Source organism: Palaemon carinicauda, chromosome 3 (assembly GCF_036898095.1).
Source record: "Palaemon carinicauda isolate YSFRI2023 chromosome 3, ASM3689809v2, whole genome shotgun sequence".
In the NCBI taxonomy this organism is placed as follows: domain Eukaryota; kingdom Metazoa; phylum Arthropoda; class Malacostraca; order Decapoda; family Palaemonidae; genus Palaemon; species Palaemon carinicauda.
In genome coordinates, this window is record NC_090727.1 from 162,350,598 (window position 1) to 162,368,536 (window position 17,939).

Consider the following 17,939-nt stretch of genomic DNA (forward strand, 5'->3'; position numbering starts at 1 on the left):
GACAGGTTCGAACCGCTACAATCAGCCTCCCTGAAAGATCTCACCTTAAAGACTCTTTTCCTGGTATGCTTAGCCACAGCTAAAAGAGTCAGTGAGATTCATGCCTTCAGCAAGAACATCGGATTCTCATCCGAAACGGCTACATGTTCTACAACTTGGTTTTCTAGCCAAAAACGAGCTGCCTTCTCGGCCTTGGCCAATATCGTTCGATATTCCAAACTTATCGTATGGTTGGAAATGAACTAGAAAGAGTCTTATGCCCTGTAAGAGCTCTTAAGTTCTATTTAAAACGAACTACTGTAAACCTTTACGAGGCCCGTCTGAAGCTTTATGGTGTTCAGTTAAGAAACCATCTTTGCCTATGTCAAAGAATGCTTTATCCTATTTTATCAGACTGTTAATACGAGAAGCTCATTCCCATCTGAATGAGGAAGACCAAGCTTTGCTGAAGGTAAGGACACACGAAGTTAGAGCTGTCGCAACTTCCGTGGCCTTTAAACAAAATAGATCTCTGCAAAGTATAATCGACGCAACCTATTGGAAAAGCAAGTCAGTGTTCGCGTCTTTTTATCTTAAGAATGTCCAGTCTCTTTACGAGAACTGCTACACTCTGGGACCATTCGTAGCAACGAGTGCAGTAGTGGGTGAGGGCTCAACCACTACAATTCCCTAATTCCATAACCTTTTTAATCTTTCTCTTGAAATGTTTTATTATTGTTTTTGGGTTGTCCGGAAGGCTAAGAAGCCTTTCGCATCCTACTTGATTTGCCGGTGGTCAAAGTCATTTCTTGAGAAGCGCCTAGATTAGAGGTTTTGATGAGGTCCTGTTGTATGGGTTGCAACCCTTGATTCTTCAGCTCCTAGGGGTCGCTCAGCATCCTAAGAGGATCGCGAGGCTCCGTAAGGAAGACGTACTTAAAAAGGCAGAGTAATTGTTCAAGTCGACTTCCTTACCAGGTACTTATTTATTTTATGTTTGTTATTTTGAATAACTGCTAAAATGAAATTAAAAATCCTTAGCTCATAATAATGTAAACAATTATTGCTGGTCTCTACCCACCCCCGTGGGTGTGATTCAGCTTATATAATCACCGGCTACGTTTAATATTGAAAAATGTTATTTTTATAATAAAATCAATTTTTGAATATACTTACCCGGTGATTATATATTAAAGGACCCTCCCTTCCTCCCCAATAGAGACCCAGTGGACCGAGGAGAAAATTGAGTTCTTTGTTTACATTGAGTACTGAGTACCTGCACGACAGATGGCGCTGTTGAAGTACACCCCCTACCTGCATAGCGATCGCTGGCGGATTTTTAACGTAGAGTTTTCTGTCGAGCAACAGAGTTGCAGCTTATATAATCACCGGGTAAGTATATTCAAAAATTTATTTTATTATAAAAAGGGATTTTGACGTAGGAAAAATCTATTTCTGGGCGAGGGACCTGTGCCGCCCAGTGAATAAGCTCCATTTAGCACTTATTCTTAGGTAATTTACTGCTAAATATACCAGAGAAAAAATGTAAAGGAGTGCTAGGTTAACTAGCTCGCTTACCTATTGGTGTCAGTATAAAATTGGGCGTATAATCCAGAGGTCCCGCACTATTTAGATTCATCCACGACAAAGACCCCAATAGAGGAGAGCCGTTCAACCTCACTCAGCACCACCAACTCTGCATCCGCTCAGAACCCAACTCCTTAGCACCCAAAGTTTTGGGACTCCAAGGGAGAGGAGCTGGGAGGGTTCACTGGGCGGCACAGGTCCCTCGCCCAGAAATAGATTTTTCCTACGTCAAAATCCCTTTTCTGGGCTCGAACCTGTGCCGCCCAGTGAATCTATACAAGAGAAATGTCACCAAACTTGCAAAATAAAGGAAAAACATAAGCGTAAGGAAAATACAAGATGCTTTAATCAGAGATGAGTGCCAAAAAACAATTATAAGGGTGTCTTAAAAGGAACATAAATCCACTTGGTAGAACAACTGACAAATAAGGTAAGGTATAATAATGCCGTGAGTGATAATATATACAGATACTCAGGAGTTAAAGATTTACAAATATAATAATAGTATTCAGGTGCGAAACCAACGAATACAAATAGGGTATAAATGAGGCAGGTAAGGGGGAGAGATAAAGTGACAAGGAATTAACATGTGAGTTACCTGGGAGTAACTACGCTCCCTGCAGCTACTGTAGAAAATTTTAGGGCTTCCAAATGTTTAAGGTAGTGTTTCTTGAACACTGACGGTGATTTCCACCCTGTATACCTGGAAAGGTCCGTAAAATTCATGTGGTGAAAAAAGTTCACCGAAGTAGCAACCGCTCTGATATCATGTGCAAGAGGAAAAGAGTCAGGGCTAGCTTGTTTAATAAAATACAAAATTTGTTGCCTGATCCCTTTAATGGTAATGGTACCACCTTGTTCTCTAACGAATAGAGGCCCCGAGGAGTTAGAGGAGGTCCGGGATAAATAAGACCTAAGAGTAGCAACAGGGCACAGAGACGGATCTTGCGTGAGGGGAACAATTTTCCAGGAGGACCATCTGTTCTGAGGGTCTTCGTTCTTAGCCAAAAAGAATTTGTTAGGCGAAAGAAGGACCTCTCCCGAAGGAAGGAACTCAATATGACCCGGGTCTCTCGACAAGGCTGCCAGTTCAGAAATTCTTGCCCCGGAAGCCAAGCTCACCAGGAAAAGTGTTTTCCTGAGAAGGGGAATGTAATCACAAGAACTGTTAATGGTATCAGAAGCCAATTTGAGTACATCATTAAGGAACCAGGTCACCGGGGTAGGACGAGTAACCGGTTTCAGTCTGGCACAAGCTTTCGGAATTGAAGCTAACAAAGAGTCGGTTAAGTCTATGTTAAAACCTACTAGGAAGATCTTTTTCAAAGCAGATTTAATAGTGGTGATAGTATTGGCTGCCAGACCTGATTCTAATAAAGTTCTAAAGAAAGTGACTGTAAGGTTCAAGTTCATACAGTGCACGTCTGAGTCCATCAAAAATTTTGCCAACTTTTTAACTGCAGAATCATATTGGCGGATGGTGGAATCCCGTTTATCTGATTCTAGAAACAAGGTGTTTTGAGGATCGATATTGGCACCATGCATGGCCGCAAACTTCATGAAGTCCATAAAGTTAGGGCGCTCTGAATGTTTGAGAAAGCGTACACAACGCGTGTTTGTACTATCTGAGACAGAACCGGATTGGGTATCGGGTGAGGATATAGTCTCAACTCTCGCAGGAGAGGATACCAGTTGCTCTTGGGCCAATTGGGTGCGACCAAGGCTACTTGTCCCTTGAAGGATCTCAGTTTGTCTAGGACTTTCAGTAAAAGATTCACCGGGGGAAAGAGATAAATCCTTTCCCAGATGTCCCAATTCTGTGACATGGCGTCTGTGGCGTAAGCCTGAGGGTCTAGATTGGGAGCCACATATACTCTCAATTTGTGGTTGGACTCCGTGGCGAAGAGGTCCACTTGGAGACCGGGAACCCGAGAGAGAATCCACCGGAATGACTTTAGATCGAGTGACCATTCCGATTCTAGAGGGGAGGTCCGGGACAAGGCGTCTGCCACTACGTTCCGGACTCCCGCCAGGTAGACAGCTGAAAGATGCCAACGGTTCGAGGCTGCTAGGGAGAATATGGCTACTAGAACATGGTTCAGGGGCCCTGATTTTGACCCGCCTCTGTTGAGGCAGCGGACCACCACTTCGCTGTCGAGGACCAGACGAAGGTGTTGTCTCTTGGGTAGAGCGAGACGTTTCAGGGTTAGAAGAACTGCCATGGCCTCCAGCACATTGATGTGAAATTGGCGGAATAAGGGAGACCAAAGACCTTGAACTTTCCTGAGCTGAGAATAGCCGCCCCAACCTGATAGGGATGCGTCCGTGTGAATGATTAGCTTCGGAGGCAGAAACCGAAGGGGAACTGACTTTGACAGATTGTTGGCTCTTGTCCAAGGAAGAAGTCTCTCCCGTAGAATGGGAGGAAGGCGGACTTTCCTGTCCCGGAGCTTCCGGTTCGCCCTCGAACGCCAGACACGGTTGATATCTTTCAATTTTGCCTTCAGAAGTAGATCCGTCACTGAGGCAAATTGAAGGGACCCCAGAATCCTCTCTTGGAGTCGTCTGGAACTTACTTTGTCTTTGAGAAAGCGTTTGGTGTTCCTCGCAATCTCTAACCTCTTGGGTTTGGGAAGACACAGAGTATGAGATATAAGGTCCCATTGCAGGCCGAGCCAATGGAACTTTGATTTCGGAAGAAGACGGGACTTCTTGAAGTTGATCTGGAAGCCTAGAGATTGAAGATATTGGATGACTCTGTGAGTGGCTTTTAGGCAATTTTGGGAGGTGTCTGACCAAATGAGCCAGTCGTCCAGATAGGCTACTACTTGAATCCCCTGATTTCTGAGTTCCTGAACAGCGACTTCTGCTAACTTTGTGAAGATCCTTGGGGCGATGTTGAGCCCGAAAGGCATCACCTTGAAGGAGTAATTTTTGTCCCCTAGGCGGAAGCCTAGATACGGACGGAAGTGTCTCGCTATCGGGACGTGATAATAGGCGTCTGTAAAATCGATAGAGGTGGTGACGGCCCCACGGGGAAGTAAGGTCCGCACCTGCGAGACGGTAAGCATTCGAAACTTGTCGCATTGAATGGACAAGTTGAGAAGGGATAGGTCTAGAATCACTCTTCTCTTGTCCGAATCCTTCTTCGGGACACTGAACAGCCGACCCTGAAACTTCAGGTGTTTCGTTTCTTGTATGGCGTTCTTTGTAACAGATCCTGGACGAATTCGACTAGGTCCGGAGTGGAATGTTGATGAAATTTGTTCGGAGGAGGAGGCCCTTGAATCCAACTCCACCCCACTCCCTTGGAGATGATACTGAAAGCCCAGGGACTGAACCTCCATTTGTTGCGGAAGGCATAAAGCCTCCCCCCTACCTGCCACAAATATTCATTATAATAGTAATAGCGTCGAAAAATTATATAAATATACACATAAAAAATTTAGGGCAAGGCATGCAACATAATAAATAAATCACAAAGGACACACCTGATGACTTATAAAATAAAATTGCCGCCTAGTAACGAAGGTCGGCAAGCCATAACGATACGTAACTGATATCGGCCCTAAAAATGAACCACGAGGGTTCTAAACGCTAAATAATGAATATCCACAATAACAAATAACATTTAATTAATAATAAAAATAATACACATAGTAACACCGCGAGTGAAACTAAAAGCTCTCAAAACAGGAGTACCAACTGTAAGCGGAATCAAGCAAGATCGATATGAACGAAGAGAATAAACTCCTATAATTTAAATATTAAACGATCTAGAATGCTCAAAACACAGCAAAACATAGCTTGGTACTTAACTTAGACGGTGTCTCCTGGGAAACCGACGAAGAAGCCATAATCCAGTGGAAAATAAGCGAAATACGAGAGCACAACAAAAAAGCGGGTTACAACACAGGCGTGCTAAAAGGAGTTGGGTTCTGAGCGGATGCAGAGTTGGTGGTGCCGAGTGAGGTTGAACGGCTCTCCTCTATTGGGGTCTTTGTCGTGGTATATTTAGCAGTAAATTACCTAAGAATAAGTGCTAAATGGAGCTTATTCACTGGGCGGCACAGGTTCGAGCCCAGAAATAACATTTTATAGATAGTTTATAAATTAGTTCTTAATATTAATGATAGCTGCTTCTTTGAGATTTATCTCATGTTCATAGTAAAAGTGGAAACTAATATTATTACTGTACTAGTAATAAGGCAATAATATTTACCTGGTATATTTAGGATTTAGCCTTGTGGCTCACAAGATTATATTGGTTTCATTATTTTTTATCCTCTTAAACTTGGCTTATATTGCCTCTTCAAGTCTGCTTACAACTTTTAATGTACAGTATTAGCATCTCTATCTGCTGTATTTTTTTCTTCACTGAAAAGTAGATCTTATCAAAGTTATTTTGTGAAGAGAGCTTTCGTGAGAAATTAATAGTCAAAATGTTAATAAGCTCAGGTGATTCATAACAGGATAAAAATCTATCTTATGATGAAATTAAATGTCCCCATACAGGATCAGCAAATTAATATATTTTATTTGTTAGAGTGAACCATGGTTTTCTAAATACAGTATACGCACTTAACCAAAGGTGCCTTTGGTTTTCTCAATATAGTTAACCAAAGGCATTATGAAGACCATAGTAATGCAATGATTACAGATCCTTGATTGGCAGTATAAAGGTTAACCTAAAATGTTTTGGGGTCAAATGTTGATTTATAATAAATGTCGTACTTTGCCATTGCATTCATTTTTTGTTGAATGAGAAACTGGGTCTATTTTATTTAACAAACTGCTGTTCAAATTTGGTAATTTTAGGATATTTTATGAGCAAACCAGTTCCGTAAACCCTCTAAACCATGCCCTTATACAGGATAGTCAGAAGGGTGGTTTAACTTGAGAAAAAGGCAATACAGTATATCTAAAAGGGTGGTTTAACTTGGGAAAAGGTCAATATAGTCAAAAGGGTGGTTTAACTTGAGAAAAGGGCAGTGTAGCCAAAAGGGTGGTTTAAGTTTTGAAAAGGGCATAATTAAGGCAGGATGGGCATAATACCTAATCTCTGTTAACTTTGCCCAAATATTGCAGTTTGTTGAGCCATTGTATTCAAACTCACATTAAGCCAATAAAACATGGCATCCATAGAAGCAAGAGCAGTATAGCTCTTAGTATGATTGTAATGCATAATAAAAAAAAAATATAGTAACAAACGCTACACTACATAAGATGTCTCGGTTTAGACCGTTGCCTTGACACTTTTAATATTGATTTATTATGACTCAAGTATCACCACATGCACACTTTCAAATTCCCATAAAATGTTCTTCAAGAAAGTATCTACACTTTGTCTTAGGGAGCAAAGGCTTTTTGCTTTGGGCTGTCCGTGGCATATGAGGTATTCACTTGAAGTGTTTACGTTGGTGTCAGCATGGGCTCATACCAACAGGATTCTTTTGATCCGGTACCTAAACGACTGGCTAATACTGGTAGATTCAGATTCCCAACTTTTTCATCATTGGGATGGATTTCTCTTGTCTTATCCTGATCTTGGGATTATGGCATATCTAGAAAAGTCCAGGTTTTCTCCCAAGCCAAAAATGATAAATCTGGGCATGGACATAGATACGATAACAAGGAAAGTTTATGTGTCGGAAGAGAGTAAACCATTCAGGAAACATTGGTAACAGCTATTAGGTCACTTGATGTCTTTGGAGAAACTTACTCATAGAGGTCTCCATCTATGATCCTTGCAAATGTGTCTAAAGAGACACTGGTCATAAACCACAGATTCTCCTCTGACCCTAGCACCGATCAAGCATGACACCAAACTGACCTGCTCTTGTGGCTAGACATGGAGAATCTGTTTCGGGGGTCTCTCTTAGAGTGTCCTCCAGATCTCCTCCTATTTACAGAGGTATTAAAGAGAAGAGAGTGGGAGGCCCATCTCCTGGACCATGTGGCATAAGGATAATGGTCTCAAGAGGACAAGTTCCTTCATATCAATGTTCTGGAGTTGAAGTTTAGCTTACCTAGCACTTCAACACTTCTAGTCTCTTCTATTTATTTACTCGGTTGCATTGATGAACGAAAATGCAACCATGGCAGTATATGTCAACAAAGAAGGCAGCACAGTCTCACAGCCTTTCTGCCAAATAGCTGTGTAGGTGCATGAATAGGCAGTTCACAACGCAATAGTATACTATACTCAGCCTGGTTCATTCTCGGCAAAAGGAATATCACAGCGTATAAGGTGAATCGTAAGGGTCAGATAGTTGGTCAGAATGGTCTTTACATCCCCAAGGAGCAACAAAGCCCCTGATTTTGTAGAATACCCAACAATAAACGTGTTTGTGACAAGCCTCACCAGAAAGTTGCCAGTTTACTGTTCAATTATCGGGCTGATTATTCATTAGCTATTTTCATTTATTAGTGTAACAAGTGAAGTTTAAAGACAGCATTACAGAATATTCTAAAACAAAGTTAGGTAACTGATTTATCTTATACATGCGAACGATTGAGTTCAGTTAAATCTTATTGAAAAGTATGATAAAATTATAAAGCACATAGTCATTTTAATTGAAAGTGATGAACATTTAATGCATAACATAAATTTAGAGATGTTCTTTTATGAGGCACAATGATTGGATGAAAGCTGTTTACTAAATTGTCCTTTAAGAAGCCTTATATCAATTAGCATGTATCAGTGTTAAAGAAGGTCTAAGCACTAAATGTGAACCTGAATCTCCAGTCTTTGTCTGAAAGAGAGACAAAATTCTTGGAGAGTTGAGGTGTATAATTTGCCTTGGAAGGAACCAATTCTTTGGTTTGGTAGGATAAGATACTTCTGAACTTACATCAAACCCTTTGTTAGGGTATATGTCAGTAATAAGGTTACACCAAGATTGAGAAGTTGGTACTTCCTCACTTTTATCATCTGACTTTTTGAGTTTCCTTTTCCTGCAGGAGAATCAGAGTGAACATCAGCTGATTTCTCAGTTGTTCACCCTTTGAAAAGGGAGTAACAAAAGGATCACAGACTTATACGGTATTAGATTTGGATTTACTAGCGTCTGGTAAACGCTATGTGAGACGAGCTGGTGGCCGAACTTACAAGTGAACGGCAAATATTGTCATCTGAAACATGATGAAAATGATCCAAATTCATTGAAACTTTGTGCACCTCAGAATTTAAGGGAATCATACAATATGCCACAACATCCATGTAAGTAACATGAGACTGGTGATAAGCCCTTACTTCAACGAATGGCAGGATAAAGGATAAAGAAAACCCGTTCAGTCTTCTGCCTCACAATCTAGTCTAGTCTTATAGTTGCCCCTAAACTGATACAAGGGAATGCAGGACATGATTTCCCAGAAATAATTCCTATGTGCATTCCAGGTAATAATTGTAAACTAAACTAGGGGAAGACATCTTAAAAAGTAGTATGTAAACTATACGAGTGTGTGTTCGATCGCTGCCGGTTGACGGAGTAAACTACAAAATATATTTCCTAATGCAACAACCTGGGCTTCCTTCTATTTATCATTAGAAGGCTCTATTTCTTTGTTTATGGCATATATTGGTTAAAGCAGAAAAAAATGGAAAAATTTAAGATACTGTATTAAAAAAATTTACGGGCGAGTGGCGATTAAACCAGGCTTCTGGAGAAGCAGCAATATGAACACCAGGGAAATTCATAGAAATAATACATGATGTTTCATAATACCATATATAAAAAGTGCATAGTTTAATTGTAGGTTTGTATTTGGGAACACAATCTGGAGGCTTAAATTATAACACCTTGTTTAATCGTTTACATTATCCTTACACACAAATGACCCCACAGCCCTAATGCCCATCAGAGTGATTACAATGATACTAGGCTAAGAGGGGATTCTCGGGTACTGGACGAGTTCTTTATCTTGGAACTTTACATTCCCTATCTCTTCCTTAAACAGACCCATCTCTATCAGAGTGTGGGAGTCAGCATTATGAACATCAGGGGACTTTCATGGAAATAAACAGAAATTTATTATTTTAATAAAATTCTGTTATTTCTATACTGTACTTGCCTGATGCTCATATACTCTACCTGCCCATCCTTTTAACCACTGACTAGTGATATTAAAAGGATAGGGAATAGTTTCGACTTAGAGTAAAAAGACAAAGGATCTGGAGTGAACCTAAACCGAGGTTATTCTCATTAACTGCCAGTGTCTCAGTGCTGTACTATACTGCATTAGTCGTCGCGGGGATTCCAGCCAAAATAACCCCCCCCCCCCACGTCATCTTAGCCAATCACGTTGTCTCCCATGTTAGCAGCGGTCACAATACATCCCCTTACAAATTTCAAACCAAACGCAGGAGACAACATGATTGGCTATGATGTCAGCAAGGGGTGGGGCTTATTTTGCCCGGAATCTCTGCAGCAACTATACAGACCTAAACTTATTGAAAGCAAAGAAAATGGGAAAATTTTAGTTTTAAGATAAACGTCTGTATTAATCCAACCCTCAAAAGACAAGCATTATTAATATTAGGCGAGTAAGAAATGCTAAATTTCATTATCAAAATTCTATTACTTATGAAGGGAATGTAATTTCAGACATACCAACAGAGTCTGTCAAGTTTCTTCTTGTAAAGAATCCCTCTTTGATGAAGACCCACATTCTACATGTGTGCAACATGCTCCATGTACTAGTAAAGGGTACTTTACTCCATGTGGCCAGTGCCTGCCTCTTCTTAGGTGTTGGAAGTCTGCCAAAAATCAGGAGGTAATCATTTAGTATAATTTTTTTTTTTTAGATTTTTGTTCTTTGTCATAATTAGAAATCATGATTCTTGTAGATATTTCTATTAATAAAGAGATACTCTTGTTTGGTAACGGTAAAATGAATCATGTCTTTTTACAGTCATTTGCTGTGTTAGCAACTCGTTTAGTTCTGATGAAGGACCTCCGACCTGAAGGTTCAAGAAACCCTCTATGGAAAAATAATTCCAGTAGACTTCGGTGGGAATTCCCTGATATACCACTTGACTGGTCTCTGCTGGATATCCATGATTCTTCCTTTCATGATGGATTGTTAAATGAAGTGGAATTTATTGATCTCACTTAATTGATATTTCGAAATAGTAAAAAGAAAATATACTTCAAGAAATACTTTATTGTAATACCATATGGCACTTTTAAAAATTGTGTATATTATTAAGAATTTTTCTTTCATAACATCTAGACATCGGGCCAAGTTATATAACTTGTTAGTTGAAATATCTAAAAAAAAAAATATAAATTGGTAATGAAGAAAATTTTATAAATCTTTCTTCTTCCTGTTTAATTAGCATTTGACTTAATGGTGGTTAAAACTTCATTCAGTATTAAATACTTTGTAAAATAGTTTGGTTCGTGCTCGTCATTAGTTCATAAAGTTTTATGGGGTAACGGTGTTGTTAGGCACTACTGGATGAAATGCAAACCTACTTTTTTCAATAAGTGTACTGTATTATGTCTGTTAGTCTGACTAAAAAACTTGTTAGAGAAGTGGAAATACTTTGTTAAACATGCAAAATCTACAACCTCTTGTAAAGCTGTTAACAAATGTCACTGTGATAAAAGTTCACAATATATGGTTCTATATAAAGGGTGTTCTTTTGTAAAAAGGCAAACAAAGTGCAGGTTTTCCTACGAATACTGAAGTTCATTTAAAGTGTTTTGAGAAAGCATTCATCAGTCCCCTATTGACTCTTACATTCATGCAGTGCTAGGTTTATTTTCACAATATTACCAGAGGTAAGATTAGGATTATTATTGATTTCATTTAAGGCACAGCAGTTTTAGAATGGCCAAAGATGTGAAATAGAATATATAACACAAGACTGCTTGTTATAAAAAAAATCAATGAAGTTAAGATGCTGATGAAATACTGTATCTTCAATAAGTGTAAATCTGTTATTTTTCTATTTAAAATTAGGAATACAGTTTTAAGAAATTTCCACTTGTACTTGTGTATGAATAAGATACAGTATATGATTTGTTGTCAATAAAATTTTTGATGTGTAAGTAGTGCATGACAGGTAAATTTAGAAAACAATAGGTGATTCAAAGCTCTTTATGAGTCATAACATTGAAAATTATGACACATAATTATGATAGGGAGAATTTTAATGCTTCTAGTTTAGTTGAGATATATACAATATATATTTTATAAAAAAAAAACTTAAAATTATAAGTACTATTTTTATTTCATAATGAAGTAGCATCACAGAGATATACAGGGTACTGTATAAATACACTTTTCTTTATGTTTTGTAAAATATGATTGCTTGAGTTTTGTTTAAAGGATACTCTTATTTTATTGCATTTAAGGTGAATTGTTTATTTTTTTAACATTATAGTTTAATAACAAATAACATTGTTTGATTTATCATACCAATATTGGTGTTCCATTTCTGATGTAATTGATTAATAAGGTGTAGAAACAAAGACACATGAAGAAAAGATGAAGGGATAAACTATACTCAATTTTTTTTAATGAGGCGCATTTGCACCGACTCGCAGCGGTGCCCTTTTAGCTCGGAAAAGTTTCCTGCTATCTGATTGGTTAGAATTATCTTGTCCAACCAATCAGCGGTCAGGAAACTTTCTGAGCTAAAAGGGCACCCCTACGAGTCGGTACAAATCTGCCTCACTAAAAAGAATTGACTATAGATGTGTATGATTATTTAAGTAAGAGGAGGTTTGAAGTCTAGTTGATGATTATTAAAACTTGAGCGGTCAGTGAAGTAAAAATACTTGTCTTACCTCCTTAATTAAATAACAAAGGAAATCAGTACAGTATTTGTGTTTGAAAATTTTTAAAAAGTAAATTGTATTTTTCTTAACTATACGAACCAGTTCTTTAATTGGTGTATGGTGTCAGCAAAACTGGAACTCTGCTGTTAAAATTTATTACTGTTAGTTACTGGTGGGTATTAAGAGAAGCCCCATCCCCCGTGCGGGTTCACCGAGTAACCACTTTGACCATAGGGCTTGTGGGGTAGATGAGGCGGGGAGTATAATTTGAAAAAACCAGGTTTGTATACTGTAGTTAGGAAAAATACAAAATACCGTACATTAAAAATTTGTGATTTGTTTCTTCACAGAAACAAAGCCTCGTACTTGGTAGGAGATTTATCCTTTGGTGGGAGTAAGTCCAAAAAGCATAGGGAGGTTTTAACACCTTTCTCTCAGTATGAAATTCTTGTCTTATTGCCGAGAAGCATGGAGGTTTTAAACACCTTGCTATGAGTTACACGTGGATGAATTACTTAGCCAATAACGCAATGAACACTCCGGCACAACTGGGGCCAAATGGCGGTGGAAATGGCAAGAGATACAGAATTATGCAAAAGTAGCAGAATTAGCTTCCCCTGTCAGAACATCTATCTAATTCACACTGTTACTCATGATACTGCACATGACACACGGGAATGAGAATCTCTTTCTTCTAGCAACGACCAACTCGATCAATTTACATAATTGCATTTCAAAAATAGAAGACTTGTTTGATCAACCTAATGCTAAGCAACACTTGTAAACAAAACATTACATTCTGGAGTTGTGGGCCATTACGATAGACAACCAACTAGCTTGCATTCAAGAAGTAGACTGAAATGCTAGGCCCATGCCACCATATAAGCACAACTATATGCTATTGGGGATGAGGCTATTGAAGTGGGGGGAAAATTAAAATCTTAACTTATGAGAGATGTAGACGTTCAGTGAGCTCAAGTAGGAAACCATATTTTTCAATATTAAACTTAGCCGGTGATCATATAGCTGTCAGCTCTGCTGCCCGACAGAAAAACCTAAGGACAAAATACGCCAGCGATCGCTATACAGGTGGGGGTGTACATCAACTGCGCCATCTGTCGAGCAGGTACTCAAGTACTCCATGTCAACACAGAACCAATTTTCTCTCTGTCGTGCCACTGGCAAGACCTACTAAATACGCTGTTACTAACTGGATTTGTTTTCGCAACTATTTGGTGAAGTACACTATTCCAGTTTTGAGCTTTCGCTATGCAGGGGTTTTATCTTCATCTCAAAACTTGAACTCGTTTTGGATAGATTTAATTATGGTGACAAAGAGAGTATGGACTCTCTTTCACTTTTAAATGGCCGACCCTTCCCTTAGACCGAAGTGTGTTTAGGTTTTTAGTAATTTTGCTTAACACGTTATAGATCTATATATTTTATATCTCTCCGCCTTTATTAGGCCTCTTCGATTAACTTTCCATTTATTATAAACATATAAAAATAAATTTTAATGTTTTGTTTATATGCGACCTTTCCTGATAGTAGGCGGTCCTAACTTGGAACCGAAGTTAATCAACGTTGAGCCCGTTATATCGTATTTAGCCTTTAAAGAAACTTTTTAAATTCAATGTTTTATGAAAGAATTTCTTTGATAGTCTCGTACTGTTTTCAAAGATGAACTAACGTTTAGTTTTTTAGACTACGCAGTTGTTGACGTTCAGGACGTTCAACATGCGCTCTATCGTTACGATAGAGAGAGAGTGTATCACGGTTTCACTTTGCAGTAAGAGTAAACCGATTCTGACGTTTCGTTCATTCTTTCTTAGCTTAAATGGTTTAAATTCTAAATTAAAGGAACTTTTTATTTGGAAAACCTTTCAGTTTTTTCCTTTAGCCAAATAACATGTTTTGACGATATATAATTGGGCTCTTCTCTCAGGTGCGAATCAAGAGAGAAAGAGAGAGAGAGATAGAGACGGAGGGGGAGAGAGGAGAAAAACGTTCCGTTCAAGCGGGTAACGTTGTTCTCGTGTTGCTCTCCTCCCTAGTCGCTGTACGGGGAAGAAGGTAAAACGTTTCTAGGGTTTTATTCTTGTCCCCAGGCTGTGTGCGGTGAGAGATTGTAAACGTAGTTTATTTGAACTAGTGTTTAGTCTCTTTCCCAGCCACTGAATTCTTTGCGGTGAGAGATTGTAAACGTAGTTTATTTGAACTAGTGTTTAGTCTCTTTCCCAGCCACTGAATTCTTTATCTTTATATATGTTTTCTGTTGCATTATACGACTGTTTTCGCAATTACTACCTTTTGATGAAGGGTAGGATTGCGTGTTTCAGGTAGAAATCAGTAAAAGTTTCGATTTCAGTGAAATAAGTGCAAAACAGAAAATCGAAGTGATAAAGTGATATGCGCAAAGTGTTACAGTGTTGCGTCCGAGGGTTCGTCTGTTCGTGCCTGTCGTTCACCTAGTCCGGGACCTCTTGCAAGCTCCCAAGCCCAGGGGAGAAGTAATGTCGAACGACTTATGGGTTCGTCAGGCCTTGATCAACGAACAGACGTTTTTTCCCTCCGTGGTTTCGGGCGTATCTACCCAAGATCGCCCCACCCACGCAAAGACGAGAGAGCCCATTTACTTCTCGTCTGCGGAAGAGGTTTCTCGTAAGAAACCTTGGACCAAGGTCTCGCAGCTTATTAAGCGCAAGTCGGTCCCTTCCGCGCAAGTCCAACGGCCCAGGTGTAGCCACTGGGTCAGTTTGGACTCGCTGCAGTCTTCCGATGACTGCATACCTCCTAAGAGAGGCAAAGCGGTACCGCAACAGGCAGTAACACCGTCTGTTGCCGCACCTGCTGCTGTAGACCCTAAGTGGTCTTTGCTAAAGTCTATGCAGACACAGTTAGCATCTTTTATGCAGGAGTATCGTGCGGAGAAGGTTGACGCTGCACCCGTTAGCCTACAACCAACCACGGTTGTGCGTACAGTAGACGCTGACGCTACCTGCTCCCGCACTCCGCCTGTGAGAGTTCCACCACCCATGCGCAGTGTACCCTGCCAGCCGCACGTTGACGTTCACAGACGCACGCTACCCTCCATTGACGTTCGCGAGTTACCACAACAACAGGAGGGTGGAGTTAAGTTGCTTTGTTTTGACGCTGTGCTTCAACCTCCGCAACCCACTGTGGTTACCGCTACTCGCCCGCAGCAGACTAGTCAGTCAGGAGTAGAGGCTTTGCTTCCCCACACAGCTATGGTTGTTGCCAGCTCACAGACTGTCAAGCAGTTACATGACGTTGCCTTCTGGTCTGCTACTAATGCACCAGTGCTGTATGTCCTCACGCACCTGTTGTGGTTGACAGTTCAGTTTTTGACAGTTCACAGACTGTCAAGCAGTTACATAACGTTGCCTTCTGGTCTGCTGCTAATGCACCAGTGAGACCCTCACTGAGATAACCTAGCTTTTCTCGGACAAGGTTCCTGTAGATGAGAAAGTGCTGTTCTCCCTCCTACTGATATTCCTTTGAGGACTCTGTCATTTGGAGAGGAGCCTTAAGCTGCTTAGCCTCCTATGGACTTTAATTAAATCATGATGATTTTTTAAGGATCTTCGTCCGGATCTTGTAACTGCTGCTCCTCGTTCGCCTAACGTCAGAACTTACACTAGGCCTAGCTACTTCGAAGCCGTTGTTGTTAAGCTAGTGCTCTCTCGCTCTCCTAGAGAGCGTTACGTTGGCTAGGCGACTGGTTTTTGCACCAGGAGGAGTTTTAGGGATACAGCCTTTGATTTCCCTTCTTTTAAACTGGCTTATAGAGCGAGAGTCTGATAGGACACGAGAGAAGTTCTCGGCTTGGGAGTTCATGCCTCTGCCCAGGTAGACTTCTCAATTCTGGTAGACTCGCCCTGGCGCCTAGCCAGGAGACGCTCCAAGTTGTTTACAGGTCAACTTCTCAACTTTTGTCGAGCCTTTGAAGTTTTGCTGTACTATTATGTCACACATAACAAGGCTTCCAGGGATGGTAAATGGTTCCGCCTCAGTCGCTAACCCCGTCTGTTGCCACACCTGCCCCCGTAGACCCTAAATGGGCTTTGCTGCAAGACATGCAGTCCAAGCTTGTGTCCTTGATAGAGGACTTAAATACGGAGAAGAACCTTCTGGCCAACAACCTTCCAACCGGTTGGTTGTGCGCCCTGTTGACGCTGAGGTATCCTACTCGCGTCTGCCAGTTGAGGTGGTTCCTCCACCGATGCGACCCAGTGTGAGTTGCCAGTCGCACGTTGACGTTAAGTGACGCTCGGAGGTGGTTGTTGACGTTCAGTGTGTCACTAGGAAGACGTTCAACAACCAGCAGAGGTGACTTGTTGTGACGCAGTGCGTCAACCTCAGCAACCCGGTAGGGTGTTGACTGCACAACCCAGACAGTCTAGACAGTTTCGGGTTGACGCTGTACTTCCTCGCGCACCCATGGTTGTTGACAGTTCACAGACTGTGCAGCAGTACCATGATATTGCGTCCGGCTCCGTCACGCATCCACCAGTGCGACCGGATTCAGCGAGTCAGACGTTGCCTACTCCGTTGCCGTTTCCTCATCAGTTTCGGATGAGGAACCCTCTGATGAGGACGTTGCTGAACTAGACGATCAACCCCCAGCCCTGCTATCCATCCAGAAGATGCTGAAGAAGGAATGGTGCCCAGTCAGGCTGTGGATGAGTCTGGTAGGGACACTGTCATCCGTGGATCAATTTGTGTCACTAGGAAGACTACACCTCCGTCCTCTTCTATACCATCTAGCTTTTCACTGGAAAAAGGACAAGACGCTAGAAGCGGTCTCGATCCCGGTTTCCGGAAAGATAAAGTCTGGTCTGACTTGGTGAAAGGACTATATCAACCTTAGAGAGGGTCTTCCCCTGACTGTTCAGACTCCCAACCACGTTCTCTTCTCGGACGCATTGGACGTAGGCTGGGGTGGGACATTAGACGGTAGGGAATGCTCGGGATTATGGAACTCGAGTCAAAGGACAATGCATTTCAACTGCAAGAAGCTACTGGCAGTACGTCTGACCTGGAAAAGCTTCAGGTCTCTCCTTCAAGGCAAAGTGGTGGAGGTGAACTCGGACAACACCACGGCTTTGGCGTACATCTCCAAGCAAGGAGGGACCTACTCTCTGACATGGTACGAGATCGCAAGGGACCTCCTCACCTGGTCAAAAGGTCTAGACATTTCACTAGTAACGAGGTTCATCCAAGGCAACTTGAATGTCATGGCAGATTGTCTCAGTCGGAAGGGACAAATAATTCCAACAGAATGGACCCTCCACAAGGATGTATGCAAGAGACTTTGAGCCACCTGGGGCCAGCCAACCATAGATCTCTTCGCAACCTCGATGACCAAGAGGCTCCCAATATTTTGCTCACCAATCCCGGACCCAGCAGCAGTTCATATAGATGCCTTTCTACTAGATTGGTCACATCTAGATCTATATGCATTCCCTCCGTTCAAGATTGTCAACAAGGTACTGCAGAAGTTCGCCTCTCACGAAGGGACAAGGTTGACGCTAGTTGCTTCCCTCTGGCCCGCGAGAGAAT

General features: G+C 41.1%; 1 protein-coding gene across 2 annotated transcripts in view; it reads left to right on the top strand.

Annotated features, from left to right (window-relative positions):
* LOC137637983 (uncharacterized) overlaps positions 1 to 12,083 on the top strand; it is a 36,583-nt gene extending 24,500 nt beyond the window's left edge. The window contains exons 4-5 of one of the 2 annotated variants that reach the window (XM_068370083.1): positions 10,173 to 10,341; positions 10,480 to 12,079. In XM_068370083.1, the coding sequence (XP_068226184.1) occupies positions 10,173 to 10,341; positions 10,480 to 10,683 (373 nt within the window). In that variant the 3' untranslated portion in view covers positions 10,684 to 12,079. Of the gene's footprint in view, positions 1 to 10,172; positions 10,342 to 10,479 lie in introns of both variants that reach the window. The other variant, XM_068370084.1, reaches the window with a different exon arrangement.
* Positions 12,084 to 17,939: the final 5,856 nt, after the last annotated feature.